The sequence below is a fragment of the Zerene cesonia genome, unplaced genomic scaffold, assembly GCF_012273895.1.
Source record: "Zerene cesonia ecotype Mississippi unplaced genomic scaffold, Zerene_cesonia_1.1 Zces_u004, whole genome shotgun sequence".
Lineage (NCBI taxonomy): Eukaryota > Metazoa > Arthropoda > Insecta > Lepidoptera > Pieridae > Zerene > Zerene cesonia.
In genome coordinates, this window is record NW_024045134.1 from 1,371,124 (window position 1) to 1,399,087 (window position 27,964).

Below are 27,964 nucleotides of genomic sequence, written 5' to 3' on the forward strand. Positions count from 1 at the left end.
TTATCATACAAACCATATTGAGAAATAATAGTTTGTACGAAGAAATAACAAAAATAATTAGCATAATATTTAACTCGCATTAGGAAGATAGTTTTAAGAAGATATAGTATCTTCAAATAGACCATACACTATGTTATAATTTTCTTTAGATATCTACTAATAATGCTCTATGTTTTATTACGCACTGCATGTGGCGAAAAAAGTGAATTATATTTATTTAAAACGTTAAATGCAGAATAACATACAAAAACTTAATTTGAGAAGTAACTGAATTAAGGTTGTAATATACTCTATAATTATTTGCAACGACAGGGAAATTTAAATACTTGGTCTAGCAACACCGGGGTGCGCGCGCGACGCACCAGTCGGCAATCCGCCCGGGCGGGCGCCATACGACCGGAATCTGCGCGAGCGACACATTCGCGATAATATAAAAATTTCAGTGAAATATAACGCGAACACAACACTATTGTTAACACGCGCGCGCACGATTCTGGTAAGTATATATTTATTGCGTACTCTCAAATATTCACTAAATCTATTTTTAATTAGTGTTATTTTCGGCCGCTGCAAGAGGTTGTGCGTTTACGCTTTCAGTCTACCTAGTTACAGTTTTCATTCAAATCAGTATGGGCATTAGTTTCACCGCAGAATGAAAGCGAGTGCAGTTTGCAGCGCCACGCCTACAAGTTTCTACTAATTGCTTTAGACAAAATAGATTTTCTTTAGCTTCCGTCAGACGGTCGGCCTAAATACCGATTCTTTTAGCGCGCTTCGCATTACTAGTTAATGATGTTATCCAATTAATGGGTTTCATCGAAGCTTATTGTAATGCAGTGCTACTGTGATCATGAATTGGCGGCCCGCGTGGTGGCCGCCGGCTTTTACCAACGTGCTTGTAGAAAACCATATTATTTTTTGAGTATATATGTCGATTATGTTTTGAACTATTGAAAATAACACTCAGTACCTAATTCGCTTATATCTATATAACTCATTAAGAACGAACTTTAAACGCAAACATAGATTTTAACCCTATTTTCAAAAATAGAATTCCGCGAGAGTGTTTATATATTATCTCTTCCTATTTAATGTATACGAAATTTTTTATACCTAGTGGATTGTGGTGCGCACAGTCGTAGATAGTTTTTGTCAGTGCTATTATGCTATCAATGTGACATCATTACTATAATAAGGCTTATTTTTATGTAAAATACTTCAAGGTTGAATTAACTGATTATTTTGTTAACAATTTGCATATAAAAACAGCTAGACTCCTGCGCCATTTTATGAAATAACTCTTAAGTTTTTTCATCGAATTTTCCACTATTCGAAATTGCCGCCAAAAAAGGTGTTCCACAAATATGGAACATGGCGATACATTTGCGCCAAGTTTTACTTATAATGTTTCGTTTAACTAAGGAGTAAAACTTATTAAAAGCGCCTTTATTTATATAGTGGATATGGTAAAAAATAACAATTGAAACAAATTGACGAAAACGGCTCGCTTTGTCGCCTCGCACGCATCAATGGATTTGCTTAACTCGTCTAAGCGCATAATCTCATTTTAGTTGGGTAATTTAATATAATTACTTCTTTTTCCTATTGTTAAACTACACTATCTTTATATGATTTTTACCACATTGTATTTTATTCTTTATTAATAACAGATTTATTATGGCGCTACATACAAATAATTCTATTTATTAATTTAGATAATTCTCAACGTACTCGCTCGTGTTTTTTTTTATGTATTAGAAAATAAAAACAACTTATGTCAATTTATAACCAACAACTGTTACATCTTGATGTATCCTACAAAAGAGTTCTTACTCTAAGAAGTAATACTTTTTAAAATTGATGACTATTGTCTATGAACAGTAAAAAAAATACACATGAATCTTACACTTGTAGGAATAGTAAATAGCATCCAAGAATACTTGTAATATTAAATAAACACCTATAACAACTCATTATTCTAATCCTATTACGCATTGCTCAAGGCTCTACATATGAATGGCCGGTCACACTATTGTAATATATACTTTAGTTATATTTTTGCAGTGAGTCAGTGCTATAAACCGTCTAGGTTCAGATTTCAATAATGTAGGTACGTTTAAAAAATTGTGTTTTTATTACTAAAACGCGCTATTTTTATACTATGAGAAATAATTATTAGGTTGACATATCTCATATATATTCAACTTATAAGCTTTTACGTGTTCAATGTGGTATTATTGTTGATTTACTATTTTTAATGTCTCAAATAGTTTCAGAAAAATAAAAAAAAAACAAAATAAGTACAAAGAGATACTTGTACTTTTTATTCTGTGGTAGAGGCTCTATTAGTCAGTTATTTGTGTATAGACAATAGTTTCATCTATTTTAAATAAGGAATAATTGAACCGCCCGCGTTGTAGTTTTCACATTTTACCTATTTCTTCAAACGTGATTTATGTATGTTGTTGTGGGTTAATTTAAACTCTAACTAGTTCTAGTTAATTTAACGACACATAAATGAAAATGATACAATGTACCGAATTGTTACAAATTTTGTATTTGTGTTACATTGTGATAAGATATATTCATAAACATATAAAAGCAATTAACATATTGGTCTAACTAGGTAGAGTCCATGAAGAATAATTATTTCCGATGTTTATTAATTTAAAAAAAATATTGTCTTTGACTTCACATGTTAAGTCACTTCTTCTTTCTTAAATGTTTAGGTATGTTTATATTTATAATTTTTTTTTACGAAACGCTTTAAGCATTTGAATAGGTAATGCAAATTTGTATTGGGAAACAGTGAAACCATAACCTAAATGACGACTATTGACGTAGGAATTGTCTTGTTATAAATGTTTTATAAAATATAAACAAACGTTTTGTTTCTATATGAAAATACTGCCAAAAAAATAACATTTCATTAATATTCCGTTTTATATGTATATGCTTATCAGTTCTTTACAAAAATTTTAATGAATATAATGTTAATGAATATGTTGTTAATATTTTGTCTTCTCTGTGTTACTTTTTCTTTTCATTTTGTTTTCTAATAAAAAAAAACGTGCCAGTACTTATTTGACTGTTGATTTTATGAAATAAAAAAAAAAAATATTTCGGAAAACGAATATAATATATTATTTACATATTGTTATTTTGTTAACTACACTGATGTATTTTTTATTGAAAGTGAGCATTCTATGTTAAATATGTGAACATATATGGGCTGATGATGATGATGATGATGTGAAATTTGTTAAATAAAAGTAAATTAAATTGTAATTTCAAACACTAAAACCAGAATATATGGACTTAAACATTTATTTTTACATAGATATAATTTACAATAATTACTAAGACTAAAACAATTTTTAACTGTAACTGTAAACATACTATATTATTTCCAGCATTATATATTATACTAGCGGTCCGCCCCGGCCTCGCCCATGGTACATATCTTTCTCAATAAATGGGCTATCTAACACTGAAAGAATTTTTCAAATCGGACCAGTAGTCCCTGAGATTAGTGCGTTCAAAGAAACAAACAAACAAACCCTTCAGCTTTATAATAATAGTATAGATTAGACAACTTCTGATCACTAGTTCATAGTTTTCTATTAATTAGAAACATTTCTAAACCTTCTTAATAAGAAACGATAAATAGGCATAGAATAAATACAGATAACATTAAAACTCGACACGGCTAAATCACGTTGCTTTTCCAAAGAGAACTGTTGAACAATGCTTGGTGAGCGGTTCGCAACAGTCCATTCAGTGAGGTCACTCACCCCCGAACCGGCTGGATTACCATCATCCGTTCTCATTGCTTTCACGATAGCATTACATTTTACATTGTAGGTAATATAGGTACGAAGTTAAATTCCCAAGATCGTGTGGAGTTTAAAGAGAAGCTTGCTTGTTTGCCTTTTTCGCGAAAAAAAAAAAACAAAAAAAGAGAATTTATGTAAATGTGCTAGTGGCCATGGGAAACTTAAATATATATATTGCAAAAGTTGATTGTTAACAAAGTAGATCAATTGCTGAAAAGCCATTATTTGCAGAGAAACGTGAACGTCTTCTTTCATAGCAGAAGGAAATTTTTGGATTAACTTTATGGTGGGTATACAATACACTACAGCATTTCTACGAACATTATCATGTAAAGTTCTTACGTATCGTGCACTACAGCTAAAAGCTCAGTTTCCAAGACAATATGGAGATTTTTATGTAAATATGGGCATTCAAGGGAAATCTAATCTGTTATGAGCAATGTTCAAAGTTGTACCTGGCGTGATTTTGGTACTTTTCGCAATAAAAGACAACTGCAGTATTTTCAACCTTTTTGATGACACGACTCCCATTCTATCTTAATACATTTCGAGGAATTATAAAAAAAATATTCTATAATTTGGAAAACAACGTTCAAACAAAAATTCTGTTTTTAAATTTGACGGATCTCTCCCCGACGACCCCCCCGCCCTCTACTCTTTAAATACAAATTAGCTACACATATGATAGATAAAATTGAAATATTGTATTGAATTTACCTATATTATACATAATACAACAAGTGTGTAATATCATATATCCTATTAGTAATTTTATGCACTAATAATTACAATTATAGCCATATTTCAATAATTCCAAGCATAAATCAAAAATGGCGGCGTTGCGCAGGCGTGCAGTGGGAATCAAAAAAGGCGCGAAGCACGCGCGTCATGACGTGTGGTGCACCTGTCATAACTATTCATAATGTGCTAATATAAGCCTCACAAGGATCCAGACAATAAACAAATATTATGTTGCTCAAATGCATTTCTCTTTATATTGGTTTGTAGGCAAGGTCATTTTTAAATTTACAGTCTCTTAACAATATGAATGAATCAACTCACGTGATATTTTAATTCCTTAACTAGCGATCCTCCCCGGGTTGTCCTGTGGTACATATATAGCACTTAGGCATCACGTACCTATCCAACGAAAGAATTTTTGCCCTTCCTCCGAATTCGGTCGGATAATTAGTATAGATTAAAAGAAACTATATAAATTTATTTATCTCAAGTTAACAGCTTAATCAACCTGCCTCCTTAACCAAAACCTCATTCGTATGTTTTATTATACTTTCGATTACCTTAAGAGGTGTTTGCAAAACGAGTTTCTGAGTCATTGTGTTTGGCAATCTTTGGTTTGCACCTCTTTATTTATTTTGGTATAAAAATATTGGCAGATGTGTGATGATTTAATAGTTGTTTTATATAATACTTTACGCTGTTCCATCGGTTATATCTAAATTTTCTTTTGCACACAAACACAGAATAGGTCATATGTACTTTGAAATGATAAAGCATTACTGAAATTGTGTGTCATTCTAAAAATTCCGAAAAAATTATGCATTTAACAATCGAATTACATAAGTAAATATTGGAATTTTTTTCCAAAGATCCGACTAGGAACTAGGCGTTGTAATATAATTAGTCCAATTCTGATAATAAATACTTTTTAAGGAATTTACATATAATTACTTAAAATTTTAACTATACATATAGTTAAAACTGAAATACTAATTCTATCTAGATAAATAACACAGTGAGGATTTTTTGTGAAGAAACGTTCTCTCTTTCGACGTGTAGGCTGAAGTACCTTCAGCTTCACCTTTAGTTATTCAATAAATAGTAAACCGCTGCAAGTTCAATAATTGATTCAAAAGCAACTGGCGCTATTTCTGTATTAAAATAAATTAAACTTCACTTACATAAGACAATTTGCAGCCTTGAAAATAGCAAAACGTTTAGAAGGTACTATGATATATCATTATATAGCACTAGCAAACCCGGCGAACTCCGTTTCGCCACCAGATGGCTTCGTTTTTCCCGCTTTTGTGTTGAAATTTTTCCTGAATTTTCTTTGCTATAAACCTCACGGAGCCCGAGACCTTTCCAACGAATGCAAAACCGTGGAAAACGGTTGGTGCGTTTTGGAGTTATAGCGTCAGGAAGGAAAACCCGACTTATTTTTATATAGTAGAAGATGAGCTGTTGTGTCATGTTATATAGAACAATTAATTTTTGTAAGTAGTTTAACAAAACTAAAAAAACAGGCTTTATTAGTAGAATCAACTAAGTTCTCTCACTTGCTCTTATACAGAGATAACAAAAGGAAGTAAGAAATTATTTATACTGGCGATCCTAATCAGGAAAATAAAATAAAGTCATAAAATTATTGTATTGTCACCGATCGTCGATAAGTGTACAATGTTTAAAAAATATTATGACAATTCACAAACCTATATGTGACACAATTTCTTCGTAAAGTTTACTACAAAACGTACAAAGTACCTATACGTTTTATAGTAAACTTTTATAGGCACTGAAATTTCAGACTAAAGGACATTTGTTTTTTGTTTGACAGGATTTTGTTTCCTCCAAATTTTTATTTTTATTTTTAATTGGAAAATAACAAAATCCTTTGCCCTTTAGTCTGAAATTTCAGTGCCTATATTGAATATTTTATAAAGGACAGCTAAATTTAAAATTCATGTGGCTAATAACCTGTATAATACATATATAATCTTGGCTCATAAAATAATACAATTATACGCGAATTGAATTGATAAGATAAAGTAGAGTACAGAAATGAATTTTCGTCGGCATCTGTTTTTCTTTTTAGCTTTCGTCTAAATTTTAATGGCTCTTAAGTAAATAGATTGATGGATTGATAGATATTCTAAATTTAAGTGGGTGATGAGATATTTTGTTAATGATATGTTATACAAATGTGACTAATTATTGACAAAAATAAATGTTATCAAAATATATGAGGAGCAAGAAAAAAATTTTATGTGCCTAAAGGAGAAACGGGACCCCATTACTTAGACTTTGCTTTGTGTCTGTATGTACTATACTAATCTCATATCTATATAGTTAGGCAGTTAAACTTACAGAGAAAATGATTAACATATATGTCGTGAGTCACACATGACCAATTTTTTATTATTAGTATTAGCATAAATATTTAGTATTCTCTGTAACTAGTGCCTTTGGATCGTAATGCAAGGCATCTTCGCTCTTTTTGGTTTAATTAAAATGTGGGAGTCGAGCACGCTTCGGCACGAATTGGGCCAGCTCGTAACAGGAATGTACCATACCCCCATAGAAGATCGGCGTGAAATAGTAGCATGCAACTATGTTTCGGAGAATGAGTGGGGGAGCCGGAGGCCGGCGTCCTTATCCATACAATTCCCAGGCCATTCCTTTTTCCAGTTTGTAATTTCCTTCCTTATCTCTTATCTGCGCATTCGCAGAGGCACGAACACTGCGAATGGTCATGGGCGGTGGTGATCGCTAACCATCAGGCGAACCACCGACTCAGTCTCCAGCTATGAAATTAAAATGATATGTTTTGTTCGCAAATGTGTTAGTTTTTATTTTACAAGATATGCCTAAATATAATGGTCGTGAAGTTTTAAAATTAGCACAATAGGATGATAGACAAATTCTGCGTTATTTTTAATTTTTAATTGATGATGAAAAACAAAACGTGCCCACTGACCTAGAACCTCGGTATTTTATATGTACACAGATGGTTTTCATTCCTCCTTATACCGATGCAAACTAGCCTTTATCCTTGAGACATACAGCATATAATGCTGCAAACATGTTCACCGTACATAAATAACATTTTACATGACTTTGTGACTACTGTCGTTCGATATAAAGATTACTTTTGTGTGTACTAAAGTCGCCTGTTACGTATACTTGTGTCAGACGTGCACGGTAAACATGGTGATGTCATACGGCAACGCCTACTGCATTTTCTAGTCGAAGTCTCTACAGTCCATTGAGAATAACTGATATTAGTTTTGGAGAATGTCAAGATGATTTGATGTTTCATAAATGTTATATTATCTGTGACTTTTATAGCTGGGGTCTTACCGCCAAAAGTGATTTTAATTCAACCTCCTTGTTACTTTGTAAAAAAATCGAGTTTTATATCCGTAGCATCAGCACATACATGTATCCACTGCTGGGACACAGGCCTCCTATGAGGGTTCAGGCCATAATCCACCACGCTGGCCAAGTTTTGTATCTAGATCGATGGTGTTGTCTAAGAAGAACGAAATTTTCGATCGAGATTAATACAGTTTTGAACCACAGCACAATAGCGCGCTGTCTTAGTTTCAATAGTACCAATTTAGTGTTCAATCGAATCTAACTCGATTGAATTAGATCCCAATGCTATCGGAAGTAAGACCCTGTGGATACTGTCATCATTAAATATAACAATTCACTTTCTTATATCCTGTACACTAGCTGACCCATGCAACTTCGCCTGTTCTGAATGGGAGTATTTTTTCATTAATTTCAAAATATTTTTAACTTTGAAGGAATGATGAATATACTTAAATTTTTTGATGTTTTGTATGACACATATTGTAATGTAATATTTTTAACACCGACACAAAAAGAGGGTTGTAAACTACATAAGTTTGACGTCGACTTCTGTCTGTATATCTCTGTCTGATTTTATATTTTTTTTCATTTGAAAACCAGCTGTCTTGCTAATATCGATCCAGTACTGTAACGGCTTTTTTCCAAAATGAAATAAGGCAGGCGTTTGATAAGTAATTAAGTGCTACAAACTATGTAGATTTTTTAAAGTTTTAAGCGATATGATAAGTTAAGTAAGGGAGTTTAATCCCTTAGAACTGTATGATCATGGCAAAATCCCGGATATAGGAACGTGATTATAAGATCTGGTATTTTTCATGCAATTAGTAATTTATATTATAATTTTTATCTCTTCAACAAGAGATAAGATTAAATCTAATTCATGGACATTGACGTTAATTTGCCTAAAATCAGATAAGGACTTTGCACTTATTTGTGCTGTATTATTTTAAAAGAGTAGTACGTAATTGTTTGGATAAAAATTTATTCCCGCATTTTTTTAAATAAAAAGTCCTTTGTCTTCTGTTGCAACAGAAATCATTAGTATTCGAATTACAAACTCATTGTACTAGTTTTTTTTTATAAACGGATAAAAAATAAAATACTATAAAAACGCTAGTCAGACCACAATTGAGATGTTATTAGTAGAATGTTTTTTTTAAATATAATTATAACTTCAATATCTCACAATTATCCTTGCTTAGAGGTTATTGATCGATTTGTTAGTTTATGAACTTTCTAGTCTGTTATTGTTGTACCTTAGAATACGTATATGATATATCACATGAACTGTATGTGATATATGTACATATATCACATGCATTTTGTATGTTATGTTCTATTTTTATTTTGCCAAGGAATTAAAACTTTACTTAAAACTACTACTTTAAAAATATGATGTCACTTGCGGCATATTATCTCCCGCGTCCCTCGTTCTGACATTCGTATGGTATACGAATGTTTGCGCTCAAATATAGATTCAACATTTGCAAATGTCTTCCTACACTTGTGGGTTCGGGTATTCGAAAAAAATATAAGTATTCGACCTAACGACAACTTCAAATGCTCAGACAAAGTAAAAACTATCAAACATACATTTATTAAAAGAAATTCACCTAGTACCATTGGCTTCAGTGAATATTGTAATATATATTTGTATACTAAATAAACCTTTTGTTGCAGTGAACCAATACGAGTAAAGTGAACGAGTCTCGAGTGCAGTGAGCGACAGATCCGCACAACGAGAGAGCGGTAAGTCGTAATGTATCTTTTTATTTTTGACTAGCTGTGTGCCAGTGTTCCATGTTAATATGAGGAAGAAAAGTTAATATAAGTTTTGTAAAATTTGCAATATTTTCTATTGTTCCTCCTGAGATAAGCGCGTTGAATCAAACAAACAATGTCTTCAGCTTTGTTATATTATTATAGAAAAGAAAAAGGCACTTTATATACTAGCATTGCAAAAAAAGAGCTATCTAAATGAATCTCGGCAGCGCCGCTAGGCTTCGCCAATGCGTTACAAGACGCAAGCGGGTTTGTCGTATGCCTTTATGCCTGTCACAGACATTTGTATAAACGTTCGTATATTGTACGAATGTTTGCACGCAAGTAATGCAAATTTGGTGTAGTACTACTGCACTATTGGTAATTATTGAAGGGAAGGATGTAAGCAATTGAATTAGGTCAATACGGTTGAACAAATCTGCATTCAATTGATTATTATACACTGGTATAACTCGTAAGATAATTTTTACACAAAACTGTAGCCAGAAAGTAGTTACATATCTGTTTGTAATATTATATCTAACTCTACAGTTTTCTGTATAAGTTTGTCTTTCGTTAATCCTCAAATGTATTATTACAAAAAAATTAGTACTGAAATATTGATTCCTGAAGGAATATAAAAACGCCTTCCCAGTACCAAAATTCTGACTCATCACTACATAACAGTTATTCGCATAAGGTTATCGACTGGCTCTTCGCTGGGGGACAAAAACAACTAATAGATGGCCGCTTTTTACGTAGTATTGTTGGTGTAGTTTGGACATGAGAATAATTTGCTCGAGAGGAATCGTTACGAGTCAATGGCATTACCGAATTATTTGATTGTAAAAACACGTAACTTGTGTGTCATTAATTGTTTAATAGTAGGGAATTTTAGTGGTATAATATCCTTGAAAATGTTAAAAGAAAATTTGTTTGTTTCAGATCAGGGGTATCGAAGATCCCTCATAACGAAACGATTCGAGACAGGCGTTGTACCTTTTGGACTTTGCCCCTCGAAAAATATCGCTCTGTGACTGTCAGGCACCAAGTAATCCTGCACCGCTCTTAAAAATCGTAAAAACGAAATTTCTCGAACCTACCCTCCTTTGTGGCCACAGGAGGGATTTTATATTTAAGGAGAAAAGATCTCTTACGTGACGTCACGTCTTGTTAACATTTTTTTTTCTATAATCTTTCAAAAAGGTTAAACTAATCCGCATTTTTAATCTGTATATTACATACTAGTTAGTGTTTACATAGTGTAAATATTGCAATAAATTATTAACCTTAAAATTACGACATTGTAACTATAATACTAGTCATTCATCTAGTGTATTTATTTAAATTAATCAAATTAAACAAAATAATAAAAATATGCGTGGTTCTTATTAAAAAAACATATATTTAACTTATCTGTCACTACCAAAGAGTGTAAACCGTCCATTTCGCGCGTAATCTTGAAAATACGCGCCAAGAATCGAGGCAAAGGATTAACGGAAGTCGGCCAGAATCAAAAATGCAGACACAAATGGGTGTTGGCGGGGAGCTGCAGAGGAGCTATCGGGTGCAGGACTTCGCCTCCCCGGGAGTTATCATGCGGGAGCGGAGTTTTGTACGGCCACAATCGCATCATAATATGCATCATAACCAGGTAAATTTATCTTGATTTTTTATTCTACTAAAGTATGACTTGTAGTAATCTATGAAATAGAATTATATTAATATTGTCAGTTTTGTATATTATGTCAAATTCAAAATCGCTTATTTCTCTTCCGTAAATCGAAACCCCGAGGCTCAGTATGTGACGTATAATACAGCTAAAAGCCAGTCGTTTTGATACCTAATTAATCGAGACGAAAAGTAAAAGTTAGGTCATAGAATATTCAAATGTCTAATGGCATTGTAATCTAGACGTGGGTGATATGATACTGTACAAATCTACGCCTACGTCCCATTTATAAGACTCGATGGCCTTTGTAGTTCTTATGAAACATTTGACCAAATTAATAAGTTAAATCTGTAGGTCAATACGCGTTTGGACCACGGAACATAATAAGTGCCTGGAAAAATTGCTTTGCGAATATATTCGTAAAAAGAAGTTGTTTTGCACTTCGACCTTGACCACTTTGATCAGTCTGTATGGATACAGCTTTAGCATAAATAGGTATTGATGGATAATATGAATGCGTAAGATAAATTTTATAGTTAAAAATTACTAATTAATATCAACATCTTTTAGCAAATCAATATTTCTATGATAGACTAGCTGTCCCGGCGAACTTCGCAACGCTATAAAATATTGTTTTGACATATTTTCCCCTTTGTTCTCACCTTTTAAACTTTTCCTAGACCTACCTACCTACCCACGGGTATTTGAAGACCAAGATAAGATAAATCCGTTCAGCCGTTCTCGACTTTTAGCGAGACTAACGAACAGCAATTGATTTTTATATACAAGATTTTATACACATGTAGCGATGACTCTATCATAAAGTTTTGAATCACTTGCATCTGAGAAGATGTTAATAATTTTTTATGTGAAATATCACACGAATTACAGTGCAAATATTTTAGTTATACTTACTCATTTCTGTTTTATATTCGTCGATGATGTTAGATATACCTAGTCTTATGCATAGCTTAGAAATAAATCGTGACAGTACAGATTTTATGTTTGCGAGAAATTTATTTTTGAAATTTATTCTACTCGTCCAGATGGTCCAATTACAGTGATTACTTTCTTTTAAATATCTAGTTATTCGTAGTGTATGGCTAAAAGAACTTGAATAACTGAAAATAAAATTATAAAATTTATGAGCTCCTTCGACATTTAACAGAAAAAAATATGTCCACAGTTTCCGAATAATGGGAAACGGCGGAGCATGATCTTAACCAACGCAAAAGGAAAACCTACTCTGGAAATCTATAGACCACCAGGTAAATACACATTTTTATTCTCGTTTTGTTTTAACTTTACTAACTTACAATGAATAACTTGGGGCAAAATGGTATAATTTAAATATTCACTGCAAAAATCGATATTCGCAATCTCTTGTATCGATAAACGGTATGGGAAATGCTGGCTGAAGAGCGTCACTACGAGCAATTGGCGCCAAAATTAAAAATAAACAAAACTTCATATTTGGAACGAGTCGACAGTCTGATGTTTGTTGCGGTGGGCGACATTTGTGACGCCCGGTAGAAGTTTCGATGTGAATTGTGGATAATGTCGCGGGTTATAGTGAAACAAGCGGTGCCTGTGCCAAGCCCGGTGAACCAAGTGTCCCCCGTGACTATCGCGTCCGTATCCCCCCCGCCGGTAGTTCTCCCTGTAACTGAACAATCTGCAGATGCGACAGGTTTGTAAACATGCGATTTGCCATCTATTAGCTGATTCATTTTCGAACATTTAGGCGATGTAGCTCGATATATGGATTAAAAGAAAATTAAAAAGTTTTAAATAATTAAAGTAATAACTTCGTATTTGAGATTTTAGTGTGTGAAATTTTCACATTAACTTTTTTCACATATAAAACTTGCATCATCTCTGTCCGTGGCAACGCATATTCTTTAGATTGGTCATAGATTGTGTGAGTATGCATCGGCACGAATTGGGCTAGATCACACCCCGTAAGGAGCCACACTCCCTGTACGGCGAATGGAGGAGCCGAAGGCCCCGCCCCACTTAATAAGAAGAGAAAAACCCTGTTTTCATCACGGGCTAAGATCATAAATTTTGGTCATAATTCTTACTAGCAATAGCTGTAAATCTATAAAGAAAGTTGCGCATTTGAGCGAGACGCTCGCACACGCACGGCTAAGATAGAGCTTGTTAATCCGAAACTAATTTGAGAATATTCTAGATTGCAGTAAATTAGAGTTGTGCATATTTTCTAAATAAGTCAACTATTAATGCGACTGCTAGAAGTTGGACTTGATTAAAGAAAATTTCAATATGAATTATAAGTTTTGATGAAATAAATGCATTTAACATTTAAATATATTCCCAAACATTTTTTACTTATTAAAATAACAAATTGTGACTGAATTTTCTTATACTAAATACTTTACCACGACAATTCTTTGGATCAGGGCACGCCCGGCTTGGCATTTATGATATTACTGATTTGGAAAAAGTATGAAGTAGAATTTCGTTCCATAAATAGCAAAAATTCACACAACAACATCGCATACCGACCGCATATAAATTTCGGAGGACTGGTCCATTGTTAAAAAAAAAATATACTTTGTTACATTTGTTATGGTAAGCTTTTTGTGTGATTGTCTTTTTTAAGCTAGCATTTCTATTTCATACGAATACGAGCTCAGGATTTATGTAATCAGTAACAAATGCAGTGAAAGTGGAAATAGGAATTGAACATGATCGGTTGGACAGGAGGAAAATAAGTATAGTCCATAAGGCATACAGACAAACTAATTAGAACAACGTAATACTAAGAAATATGAGTAGATTTTGAGTTAATTTAATGTTTGAAAATTTATTAAAATATCCCTATTAAGAATCACTATCACATGATAGTGATTCTTATTTTTATTTAAGTTAAATTCTCTTAGAGCGTTATAAAAACTGTACACAGTACATCGAACCTCCTTGCATGAAATGCCTTGATAACAGTAGTTATATTGCCCTGTTTTTCTTCCTTTTTCTTATGTATTATTAAAATGGCCATTACTCATAAAATGACTGCATGCTTACACTTACAATGAATGCGTTCATCATTCGGTATAACTAACATTAACTGGCACACCACTCGCACCATCGAACCTAATACATAACCCTAACCATAACTATAGAACATTACCTGAACTGGTACAAAGGTACACGACACTTTCTATAGCCTATAATCACAGTCCTTTCACACACACACAGCACTTTCCACACGCATTCACATGTATCAGAACTCCACGATTTCCGGCACATATCTCGCCTGTCCTATCGCCTCTTCTCTTGACGACCAACGTTGACCACCAGGTGTCCGCACAGACGGCGTGGCTGTCACCAGCGGTTCCACCACGGGCACATCGACCGCCACCACGCCGACGACGCCGTCGAATAAGCTGAATGTCCACGCCAAAGAATTCACCATGGCCAAACCGGCTGATCTGCAAAATAGGTGAGATATATATTTTGTTGACATATGCGACTGTTGAAAAAAAAATCAGTTACTCGTAGCGACATTAGAAGTTTTACAACGTTCTTTTACATTTATAGCATTTCAGGAATTCCTTAATCAGTTCCCTTGTAAAGTATTATTACACCATTGATATTGATATTTCTTTTTCTAACTTTGCAATAAAATAATGTATTAAGAATACCACCTGAATTCTATAGAAAAATTTTTATTTGATTAAAATGTTTTGTGCAAGCGACAATACGATATGTGCAATTACTAACCACGTGCAGAAGGTTCTGGCCCATATGATCTGTTATATTTACACCGCAAAACGTTACGTAGCGATTATGATGTAAGTAATGATTTATAATATTGGATGATATTCATAACACAAGATGATGTAACAGTCAATTTCAACTGAAGCTATTGATTGAAAATGTAATGGCTTTTCTATTCCATATCTTTATCTCATCGATTTGGGTCATAATAAAGTTGTATCTTGGTTGTTATCAAAACTAATCGTTTTTCAGTTTTGTATGAATATAGGGTACACATAGGGTTCTATTTTTAAAAACCATCTGAGGGGAAAGTAGTATTGATGCTGTAGATATATACTACATTCAAAGAGATCCAAAAATTCTTTAACTGACCGCTTACACACCGTACTGCATCAATCGTTAGGGTCAATTATAAGGATGTAATGTTTCAAATCAACTGGATAAATCAAATATATTGTGCCTGTAGTATCAGTGTACTATCTTTGGCTATATGAATTACTCTCGAATGTAAATTTTTCGGCAATCAACGAATGATGAGAATGTTTACGTTTCGCGCACTGAGCTTTCTAAGCGACCTTGTTGCGCGCCGCGTCAAAGGCGGTAGTTAGGGCCAGCGTCGTTGGCAGCCCTCCAAGTAGCGGGAGGATCCGCAGATAGTCATGTTTCCGGCGGTGCCGGCCGCGTAGTTGCGTAGTATCAATTGTAAGTTTTTGTTATCACTTTGTTCGCGGCTGCGATGACGTGAGCACGCCCGCGCCAATTCGGTACTAGCAGCGTGACGCCGGAGCGCACGGACTGCGCACGCGCTCAGGGATACGACATCCCAACGAACGCAGCCAAACAAAACGAACGCAACGAACGAACCGATTTCTATCCTCGCAATTTTTTCATTCACGCTTTCAGTCAACGAAATCCTTGTCGGACCAATTTTTCTAGTCGCGCATTTTGTTTGGCCAGCTGGATTTCTATTTTTAATATTGTGTCGAAACGTAGTTCTACCATAGACTGCCAAGTTTGCATAGGGATTTTATGAGTGAGTGCGATATTTTGTGCGAAAACACGAGTGTTATCTTCATTATATTAATGTGATGAATTAAATTGTGTGTGATTCTATTTATTTGCACGTTTGTTATAATGGTTCGCGGGAGATATTCCACTTCAGATATGTAAGTATTAATTAAATTAGAAACCAAAGCGAGCTATGTATAAATAATTGATATTATGATAAATCGTTTTCTTTTCACTTTAAATTAGTAGGTATAAAATACGTGAGTTGTTTTGTTCGCATTGTTGTGGCAACACTGGTGGTTTGTTTTCCCGTTCCTGTCATTGACTGCTTTATTTTGGTGTAATGGTTATGTTGAACTTTGATAGGGAGAAATATTTTGCACTGAATGTTCTTTGCTACTTCGTAGATTTCCTGTCAGTGGAAACCCATTACTTGGTCCAATATTTTATGTTTATTTTTTAAAATGTAGCTTGTAACAATATCTGGTGTGTAATTTTTGAAAAGTTTCGGAATAATTATTTTAAATCGCCTTATAATAATCGTTTATGATATACCTAATTTTTTTCGATACTTAATTACTTTGAAAGTCAAAAGTTATCCGTCATATTATATCTATGCATTTAGGAATGGGACTGATTGTAAACATTTTCATTTAAGTCAAGATTCAAAATCCCGATCACTAACGTTTAACTAATGTTGATGTTCACGTCTAAGTAGACGAAACTCATGCACTGTTACGTCACATATTGTTTATAACGAGCTTACAGCCATGGTATTGTCCACGAACTCGTTAAAACCAATCAAGGCCATAGCTAGATGAATAGCGTTTGCCATTTATAAAAATGACTCAGGCGACCAATGGATTTTTGTTTCATTCAGTGTTTCAGAAGTGACTATGCATTGTACTGGTGTAAATGAGAAGCTTTTCTTACTTCTTTAAGGCAGTCCTGCTTTGTTGTTGCTGCTAGACTGTTCAGTGTATACTTTATCTGAAAGGTTTTTTAAGAATAAGTATGGGTAGACAAACTTGATAGTATTATCTTCTCTAATAGAACCTATGTCTATTAAACAATTATAGTAAAACCAGTCGAGAGAAGAGAGTCTTAAGTCACCCCAATGACCTTATTGTACCAACTACGATATGACATTTAGCGAAAGACCTGAAACCTTACAATATTAAGTCGAAAACAAATAGGTGACCAATGCGGGTGATTTATGTAACTTTTATATTGAATGTGAATGAAGCACTTAGAACAAGTCAAGCGAGGTTAATCCTGATAAATGTCACAGCATAAACTGCGAGACTTTATGATCATTGGTTTGACTTGATAGGGCAAAGAGGTTTTAATTTCAATTTTGCTCATGTAACCCGAATTTTTAAGTATTTTGGATCTGTAAGCTCTATCGCATTAAAATAAATGTTCCACATATTTTTAAGCAAATGCGCAATGATATAAGTACTTTTATAAAGAAGCAAAGGAATCGGGAATTTAACTACATCTAGCCATTTCGTTGAAACATCAAAACAATATGTTATGTGTTTATTTCCGATTTTTGACAAAACATAATACAGCTTTACGTTTATGATTCCAATCCTTAGTTTTTTGATCGTTCAGACAAATATGACCCGTACATTTCCACCCACATGTATATGATTCACACGGCGACGAACTCTTAACAATGAATTTAGGAAAATTACCCTCACACCACAACGAGGAAATTGTTAACATTCCTGGCTTCAATTCCATTAAGTATTTTATATGCTGGAACTGAGACGTTGCATCCAGGTTTGATATTGGACATTCTCTAACAAAACTTAACTAAATTGTTAGAAGATAATACAGTTCTTAATATAATTGCAGTAGATATGTAGCGGAATAATTTGATATTAATTGCATTTGACGTTTTAAGATCGATGACGCTTGGATAGGTGGTCGGAATGTTAAGTAGATATCACTAATGGGTCCATCAATGACAATGGAACATTAAGTTATCGACACAGTGCCTCTTTTGTTTCAGGTACTGCATTTTCATCCATGTATTTTTATGGAAATTTACTTAATATTATAAACGATGCTAAAATATTTGATAATGACTGCGATATATTGCATAGTTACTTCATAACAAATGCATTACATATAACATTCGATTCTATCGTGACATTTTACAATTTAAGACAAAATATTTTCTTCAATTGAAACTTGGAAAACTATTAATTCAACATAGGTAGGATATTAGCTATTCAACTTTCTCCATGGGAAAACAACGCTTATTAAGAATATAGTTTGCAACATGTTATGTGTATGCAATAGAACTCGGGCATTAAATATGAATCATACAAATTGGCGTTATAAGAGCCGGCTTGCCGTCGTAATAGACCGCCCGAAGGGTATCCTCACAATGCATTGCGTCCTTAGGCAGAGTGCATAGGTGATACAGCGGCCATTACTAATGTTTAATATCTAATGTAGAGTTCCAGTAGATTAAACACCGCTGTTAGTCTATCTGCTTTCTTAATTCCGGATTACATATTTATATCTTAAGCGTATATAGTAATTGGATTCTGAATTTCATTTGACGTCTTAACTAAGTAAGGTTTCGATTTAACATTGACGAAAGCGATGAATGTATTTTTTAAAACTATTTTGTCATCGATAAATTCCAAAATATTTTCTTGCAAAACCGTGCGATCAACATCAGGAGTGACTATTGCAATCTTACTAGTGGCATCATTCCTGCTGTTCAATGGTCTGGTAATCTGGAATACGATGAGAGATAGGATTTATATCTTGCATATTTAATGTTCCATATTATACGCATATACCCTTTAGTTCGGCTCGCTTATACATTTATTGCGTGTTTAATGCACGTGTCTGCTTCCTGCCGATGCATTACGTGTGCACTGCAAAAGGTTTTTAGTTTCTCTTAGCGTTGCCTTGAACGTTGTTGCGAGGTTCACGATTCTAACAAGAAAATTTTGTCAAAATTTTAGTAGCTATGGCTAAGCTAAATTTAAGGCAAGTTTGAAATTAATATGCAACCTTTCAGCATTCAATTATATGTGAAACCCATCAAACAGACATAAATAGCCTTAAGATATCGGCAACCCATACTATATATAAGAAGTTGAAGTATATCATCATCAATGGTAATCCAACAAACCATTGATGATTAAATTCAATATAACAATCAAGTACAACAGAATTCATTTTCTATTTTGTTATGAACCCGGTCTGTTTCAATCTAGTTGTGTTAACACGCAACCTGATGTAATCACTTCACTTATTGGGTTGATCAGCTCAAAATTCGACGCACAATAATTTGGCAGCTAAACCAAATCTAATAATGATTTTCCTGAATTGAAGTAACTGCAATCGAAATTATTTCCACTTGATTGAAGCCCAGTTTCGAGATGGCTATGTATTTAGGTTTATTACTTTAATATTAACAACTGCGATGGCTATATAGATTCTTAAGAAATATCATATATTAAATCTGCTTTTGGGACAACTGGTATATTTAATTAAGGATCCGCAATCATTATTCATAATTATTCTTAACCGACAATATTAATTATAAAAGTTCGTTTGATTACATATTATTTTTCTTCAAAGCGATGAAAGTCAGCCAGTCAATACGCAGACACTAACTGAACGACAGGATATGCCACTTGTTCAATTCCAGCAGTCTAGATTCTCAGTCAGACTGTTGTCAGACTGTGTTTGTTCAGTTTAGGTCATCACACTGTATTAGGGGTATCTGGAATGTTATCTTTATTACTTTATTCTATTGTTTCATACTGAGAATAACACTCAAGTCGTTTATATTTAGTCATCTCAAAAATCAATGCAATTTGTAAAAATTTTTGGATTCTATTTATTCTATTCTAATTTATGTAGATAAAGCTATGAAAGGACTATAAGATTAACATCACTATTGATCTAATCGGCAAAATGATACAGTTTTATAAAAATCATGGTTTAGAAGTTTTTGTTGATTTCATTTGCTTTGCATAATTATATCGGTTGCTCCGATTGTCTAAACTTTAAAGCACGAAATATTTCATCACTACGTTGCTTACTTCCGGATTAATTTCGAAGTCCATTTGCATATAGAGTATGCGGTGTGGAGGATTCGATGCCCTAACTGGGTGAGGTTGATTGTGACGGGAATCTATAAGTAAGATTGTAAATAATTATCCATCGCCCAAAAAATATGCTCAGAGGATAGTTTATGTGCCTTGCAGGAAAGGGAATCGGATACATATTTCGGTGAAGCTCTGAACTTCTGCTAATTCATTTCTATTAGATTGGCCTTCAGTCTGAATTTTACTAGGTTTAGCTAGATGAAGAAAACAGACGTTAATTCTTTTGTATCATCTATCTTTCTAAGATACATCCTGGATTTGTTGATAACAACAAAGAAAAATGAAATTCTTCTGTAGACTATATTATAGATTATATATTTGAGCCTTTGACACAAATGGGTAAAGAATAACGCGAACAAACCATTAAGATATCGTGTTAAAATTCTTAACATAATATATTACAAAATAATTTTTGAATAGAACTTCCGTCCATATCATCGCACCTGGCAACTATTGTTCGCCATAAATATATAACAATGTTGACGAATGAATTATAATTAGCAACTGGGGTACATTGGCGTTACAGTACTATAAATGATTGCTAGCAATATACATAGTTGATGTTATCAACACTTATTTAAACTGAGATAACATCTTGTCTCGTTGTAATCTGTTGGTGTATTCAATCAAACGAAGGTTATTATTTATATAAGAAATATAATATATGTATAATTTACTTACTTAAGGTAACCAGTGAAATATTTAGATTACATGGAGATTGACACAATGGGGTATTAGTTAACATGAAGTGAAATTTGTACTATACTGATGATAAAACATATACACTGATCGCACGTTATAATACATATGATATCGCTATTGAAACTAAACTTCGATTACTCAGTAAATAGATTTTACTGAATAATTCATCGTCCTCAGATTATTTATGTTGCTGTTCTATATAAACATTTACATTGATTATATTATAGTCTGCGTCGTATATTATAAATGCAAAAGTTTGTGAGGATGACCCTTCCATACAATACATTCTTTTAAATGGAAACGTCGTGTCGTTTCAGGTCGGCAGTAGGCATGGGGTTCGCGAGCGTCGGGCTGCAGCACTCGCGCTCGGCGGTGCTGCACGCGCAGGTGCCGCCGCACTACCGGCCCGTGATGCCGCCGCACGCGCTGCTCGCCAGCGCCTCCAGCGGGAACGTGCCGCACGCGCAGGTGATACACCGTTTGACGGTTGACCTATGTCCTATGGAATGGTTGTGTCTATGGTGCGTGGAAAACTGGCTCTCCTGGAAAGTTATAAGTTTACCTGTTTGTGTTACACCTACGTGTTATAATACTATGATGCGTTGATATGATATTTTTCGTGCTACAAACTATGTCTCTCGCATATATATTACAAACAATGACAAGATTGAGTTTCATAATACGGTATTTGAAGTGGTTCGCGAGCCAGGTGCAAATTTGGTGGTGACCATAAGCTGCAGATTCGTTTATGGGTTGATTGTCGTCTGGTGTGTATAAACTATAAACGTGCGAATGTGCGCCTGGCTCACGGACCAATAAACCTTTTTGCGGCGCCTGTTCTTTCATAGTTCTGTTAGTGTTATTCTTTCAATTATGTTATTATCAGTGGATTGATGTAGTTCTAAAATAAAGAATTTATTCCATTAATCGTTGGGGTCGCAGAGCGGGCCGCGCGTGCACTTCAAGCTGCAGCCGCAGCAGGCGACGGCGGAGAAGAAGAAGTCGCCGCCCGCGTCGCTGGCGAACGGCAACGGCAAGAGCGCGCGCTTCCCGGCCGGCCTCAAGCGCTCCAAGTCGCTGACGTCGGCCGACGCGCTCGCCAGCGGCATGGCGGCGCTCGGGCTGGCGGCCGACGCGGGCGACCTCGGCGCCTTCCCGCCCGAGATACAGGACTGTATCGATAAGGCCCTGGAAGGTGAGAGGGACGGTGTGTACGACGTTTTGTTTACGCTCGCGCACTCGGCCACGGGCACGGGCGCGGTGCGGGGGTGGGTGTGGTGGGTTGAATTCGACGCTTCTGTTTCGTGGTATTCTTTTAAAGGTTTATCTTGCCTTTTTTTTCACCGCAAACATCTTGTACAGTTTTTATTGTGCGAAGGAAGGTAAATAAAGAGCCTGTAATTATTTGGTCAGATTTCGGTTATGTGTTGCAGTTTGTTGTGGTGGATTATGATCTTTTGTGCACTCTATCTTCAATAAGCATTCTTTAGATTTCAAAGCTACTTCTGCAGTAAATTAGCATTTTATTTAACAGATCTTCAAATGTGCACTTAGTTCTGTACTTATAATATAAAAATGTAAATACAAATTAAATAAATGAATATTTATTTCATATCAATATATCGGTAAAACGGTTTCATTGGTGTATCTGTTATGTTCCGCAGACCGAAAACGAATTAGTTCGTTTAATCAGCAAAATATACATATTATATATTTTTTTTTATTTGCCTAATTTGATATATAGTAGAGGAGACCATTTCTCTCATCCTATGGAAAAGTATACATAGCTAATCTCTTAAAATAACCAAATAAATCGTGTATCAACAGTTTTTATTATAACAATAACATTATGCCTTGGAAAGCTTGCCAGTTTTCCTTTTATTCATCTCGTGCCTAAAGGCACATCACTACAGTGTATAGTCTATATTATGCACGCGTAGCTGTTGATAAATGAATCGTAGTGGGTGTGGTGTGAATATGTAAGTGTTGCGTATGTGTAACGGCGGTGTGCGCGCAGACCCGAACGCGGTGTGCGCGCGCACGCTGATGGACGCGGTGGGGCACCTGGTGGGGCGCGCCGTGGAGTCGCCGCGCTACGCGCTGCCGGCCGCGCGCCGCTGCATCGCCGTCGTGGAGCGCGAGCACGGCGAGACCTTCCTCGAGTCGCTGCTCAACACGTGCCAGCAGTGGTACCACGACCGCGACAAGGTGCGCCCGCCGACACCACACCGCCCACTTGTGCTTACACGAGCTGACGCCGTAACGCACCGACTTACACTTACACGAGATGACGCTGTAACGTACCGATTTACACTTACACGAGCTGACGCTGTAACGTACCGACTTACACTTACACGAGATGACGCTGTAACGTACCGATTTACACTTGCACGCGATGACGTCATGATACATTGACACACTTACACGAGCTGATCTATGACACACTGACGAACGCGAAATGACGCTGACGTTCACGAGTCGACACTCAAACGAGCTGATACTGTGATACACTTGATGACACAAGCTGACGCTGCACATTTGCAATCACACAATATAACACCATGTTTTACACAAAAATTGACACTACGAGTTTTATGCAAACATTACATGAAACATGAATTTTTTCATGCATGAAACTCTTCATATCGGACAATAAACGTAAAGTTAGCTGCAATTTGTGAAGTCCCGTGTTCCCTAGTGGAGTATGGGGCAGATGATATAGATCTGTTTCACTGATTGATTTTCTTTATGTACAAGTAGGTGATCAGCCTTCTGTGTCCTACCAGCATCAATCTCAGCACCCCTCGGTTCTACATTTTTTATTAAAAAAAGCCCATAAAAATCCGTTGTGTAGTTTTAAAGATCTTAGCACACATACATAAATACATACACATTAATGCATCATTTATCAGCACATAGTATAAAGTATGTAGTGACAAATGATGTTGTGGTGACCGAGCGTGGTGCTTGCGTGCCGCAGCTGCTGGGCGCGCTGGTGGGCGGCGGGCGGCCGCGCCTCATGGCGTTCCTGTCGTTCCTGCTGGAGATGTACTGCCAGCTGCGCCGCCGCGCCATCCAGCGCCGCGGCGCCAGCGCGCAGCCCGGACAGGTCACGCTCGTCTTCTTTATCCCCACTCATCTCTTTCATCTTCATCCTTTTCATTGAATTTTTCTCCATTTTTTAAGTCGTACTTTGCTTATTTTTTGCTTCTAATTTTGATTCTTCTCTACTCTCCGCATGCAATCTTCGCCTTATTATTATCGGCCTTACGCTCTGTTATCCCACTTTCCATGACTGTAATGTTTTCTGTGCGCAGTTCGCTTTGTATTATTTATTTCGTTGTAATAATACGATAACTGAATTCCATTAATGTTAGTAAATTAATTATAAATTAGTGATAGTAAATCGTCAATTTACAGAACACCTTGTACGTAAATCTGTCTGTTTTTCATTTTAATTTTTTTACGATATTTTTATATAATTGATTAATAGAAATATTAATATGTTAAAACTATATAGCGTCGACAATTTCACACGAGGTGCAATTTCCTAAAAAATTCTTATTTTTTCAACATAAATCAACTCTAATAATATATTGGGGATCATTTAATATAACTGACTTACGTTATTGCATAAAAATTCCAGGTTCTGCTGACGCTGATCTGCAAGTGTTGCGAAGACTGCATCCGGCAACCCGTACCGTCACCCAGTGATGTATGTATATTGTTGTATAAGTAAATATCACATACACTTAAACTTGACTCTTATAAGAATGCTTTAAGAGGATTTATAAGCTCCTTGTCAAAGTATGGTAGATGTGGGACGACTATATTATGGCACTAATGAAACCACAAATGTAAAACTAAGGAAGTTTAAAAGTAAAAAAGTTTACAAAAAACTTCAAAATTGATAAAGCAGTTTTTGAGAACATTCATTACATAGAAATGTTGTATACCACTACCAGCAAAAGACCAGGAGATGTACTCGGTGTTAGGTGATCAACGCCACCCATGAACAACTGCAATATTAAATCTTTATATTATACGTGAAGATTTATTGTGAATAAAGCGAGCATAGCGATTTTAAAAATAAAAGGAAAATAGACACAATTTTATATTTGTCATAATTAATATTATAGCTTATCTTATTAATCTTTCAAATATAAAGTGGTCACAATTTTTTGCGACATTTTATACGATGGCAAAATTTCGGTGGTATTAACAATACAAATGTGTGCGTGCACATTGCAGACGGAGAACCTGTTCTTCGTGCTGACGTACATCGGGCGCGACCTGGAGACGCAGCTGCCCGGCGACCTGGAGCGGCTGCTGACGGCGGTGCGCGACGCGTTCATCAACACGGCGGCCGCGCCCTCCATCCGCCGCACGCTGCTGCAGCTCATCGAGCTGCACGCGTCGCGCTGGCAGCTGCCCGGCTGCGCGGTGCTCTACTACTACCCCTCCTCCAAGTAGCTGCCGCCCCCTCGCAGCCCGCCCCCTCGAGAGGCACGCTGCTGCAGCTGATCCAGCTGCACGCGTCGCGTCGGTAGCGCTGTACTACCTCTCTACGTAGTAGCCGACGTTTCTTGGCAGCCCGCTGAGTAGTGCGGCAGCTGCGGATCAATGAGTTGCACGCATCGTGCTAGAACTGCTTGGGTCCTATCGTAACCAGGTCGTGGTCAGGTAGACCTAAATAGCCAGCACCTCTACAAGTGAGAGTTGTTTTATAGCGGTTAGTAGTACGATGCTACTGATTGAGCTGCACGTGTAAGGCTATCTGTCCGGCTGTGCGATGATGTACTAGTTCCATTATCCAACGCTCCCTCGAGTAGCAGGCTGCTGCAGCTCGTGGTGCTACACAGGTAGATAGTTGGTCTCTAGTACGTACCCGTTCGGTAATACGTTGCTGCAACTGATCGAACTGCACGAGTGACGCTGGCAGTGCTGTACTGATACCCCTCCTCTAAATAGTTGTCTAGGAAATATTTCGAAGTTCCTGGATAGGATTGCCGGTGGAGAATTGAAACTTTCGAACCTGGATCATCCCCTTTAGTAGCATACTGCTGCGGCTAATCGAGCTGCACGCGTTGCACTATGCTTACTTTAGCTGCTCGGCTAACTTCTAAGAGAAAATAAATTGAGCAGTGAGCTAGTGTTAAATGCATCTGGGATAAGGATTTACTTTTTCTATTTTAATTTTTAAAATAAGTGAATGAAAGTTAAAAATTGATCACCGGCAATCCATCACTTGGCGTTATCATGTCGTCTATATACGAAAAAGTGATGTTTGTAAATTAATCTTTTGTACGTTTCGGTATTGTAGTGTGGTGAAAATGCGTGTCTGCATTTTTATTAAGCTCAAATTGTGAGTTGTGACATGATGGATATCTGTTGAAATAATCGTCGTTTGTGTATCCGCCGGTTGTACATACATTTGATAATACGATTGTATCATGTCTAATGATTGTCTATTAATATATCGTTTTGGTTTGATCACTTAGTTTCGTGTATTAATTATGTAATTGTCGATGATTTTGTTCGAGGAGGGGTGTATTCTACTATAGGTTCCATAAATGCCTAAATACAAAGGTTACAAGCATTTCTGTTAGCGTACGGTTTGATTTGGTATACTATTGTGATCTTCGTTGTATTTCGTTAGTTTAATTCAGGTCAATACAACTTATAAACGTATAATTGTAGGCAAGTGTTGCCATAAGCTCATGTTATAGTGCCTTTTAATGTAGGTTGTGCATTTTCATTACTTTCAAAATTGTAAGTGGAGTTTCCCGTTCGTCCACTGAATGTGCGTTAAAGCAAAACTTCAAGAAAAAATATTGAAAGTGTGAAGAGTTGATCGTAGATTTAATAATACCTAGTTTTAAGGTGAAATTTAATATACGAGCGATATATGCCTAAAAGTATTACAGAGTACGTGTATAATAAGTAGTTATTGACAAATTAACGATGTACATTACTGTACGATATTCGCATAGTATTTCGTGCATTGTATCCTTTTGTCGTTTTAAAGTTTTTAGTTAATGTAGGATTTGATAACTCGGCTTCCTAGCTACCTGCGCTTCCCTCGGTAGTTGTTACGTTATAAGATATTATTTGCACTGGCAATTATAATAATGCGTTATTTACAATACGGTATACACCTACTTGCAAAATATATATGTGCTTTAAAATTATGAAAATCTATAAAAAAAAATGTTTTGACTGAGTTACAATATGAGAATGTTTATGCTTGTGATATTATAAATTTAAGGCGTATTTGAATCTTTCTGTCCTAACCAAAGACTGTATCCACGTGGTTTTCAATTGAATTTTATTAACACACTGTTGTAAAATAAGTATTTGTTGTTGAAGCTGGACCAAATTGTCTTGTGTTATCTAATGTCGTATATACTTGAGAGAAATTCTAAAAGTTTAAAAAGGAGGTTGAAAGCTTTGCCACGTACGTACGTATCTACCGTTTTTCCTCAATTAAATACGACATTAACCTGTATTCCCAAATAAAAACGTATATTGTAAGCCTGAAAATAATTGTAATGTTTAGTTTTTAAAATAATGTGTGATCAAATTACATCAATATGAAGTTATTTTTAAGGATTAACATATTGAACGTCTTATTGCATAATAGCAATTTATAAAGTTGCAATACGTTTTTATAAAAAAGAAAAAATAATAAAAAAAGGTGCTAACAAGACTATTGGTGTATTATATTTTAGTTAATTTATCGGATACGGGCAATAACATTAATTCTCGTTACAATTGTATTTCTATATTTACACAAAATAAAGCATAAAATTATATAGCAAGTACTGTTTTATTTTTATATGCGTACGTCCAGTGAATTAAAAAAACAAATGAAAAACAATTAGGTAGATAAGTAATTTTGAGCTTAGAATTTTCGCGTAAATAAAAGGAATTATAATCTCAGCACTAGGTGATAAATTATAATAATTGAAATT

The 27,964-nt window shown here is 35.3% G+C and overlaps 1 protein-coding gene across 3 annotated transcripts; it reads left to right on the forward strand.

The window, feature by feature from the left end:
- The first annotated feature begins 338 nt into the window (after window positions 1-338).
- On the forward strand, window positions 339-27,678 carry LOC119838611. Of its 3 annotated transcripts, none has more exons than XM_038364605.1 (11): window positions 339-496; window positions 9,636-9,704; window positions 10,662-11,370; window positions 12,575-12,656; window positions 14,713-14,854; window positions 21,308-21,458; window positions 21,933-22,197; window positions 23,008-23,198; window positions 23,971-24,099; window positions 24,637-24,705; window positions 25,242-27,678. In XM_038364605.1, exons 3-11 carry the CDS (start codon window positions 11,236-11,238, stop codon window positions 25,461-25,463), a joined length of 1,386 nt encoding a protein of 461 aa, XP_038220533.1. In that variant the 5' UTR covers window positions 339-496; window positions 9,636-9,704; window positions 10,662-11,235; the 3' UTR covers window positions 25,464-27,678. The 3 variants fall into 3 exon arrangements, with proteins under 3 accessions (XP_038220533.1, XP_038220534.1, XP_038220535.1); XM_038364606.1 differs by having other exon boundaries at window positions 21,933-22,185; XM_038364607.1 differs by having other exon boundaries at window positions 14,725-14,854.
- Window positions 27,679-27,964: the final 286 nt, after the last annotated feature.

Excerpts from the sequence above, each read along its gene's own strand:
- LOC119838611 (XM_038364605.1), top strand. The coding sequence starts at position 11,236 with ATGCAGACACAAATGGGTGTTGGCGGGGAGCTGCAGAGGAGCTATCGG. Across the intron at positions 22,198-23,007 it reads CCTGGAAGGTGAGAGGGACG|ACCCGAACGCGGTGTGCGCG; the intron begins GTGTGTACGACG and ends GTGTGCGCGCAG. Across the intron at positions 23,199-23,970 it reads GGTACCACGACCGCGACAAG|CTGCTGGGCGCGCTGGTGGG; the intron begins GTGCGCCCGCCG and ends TGCGTGCCGCAG.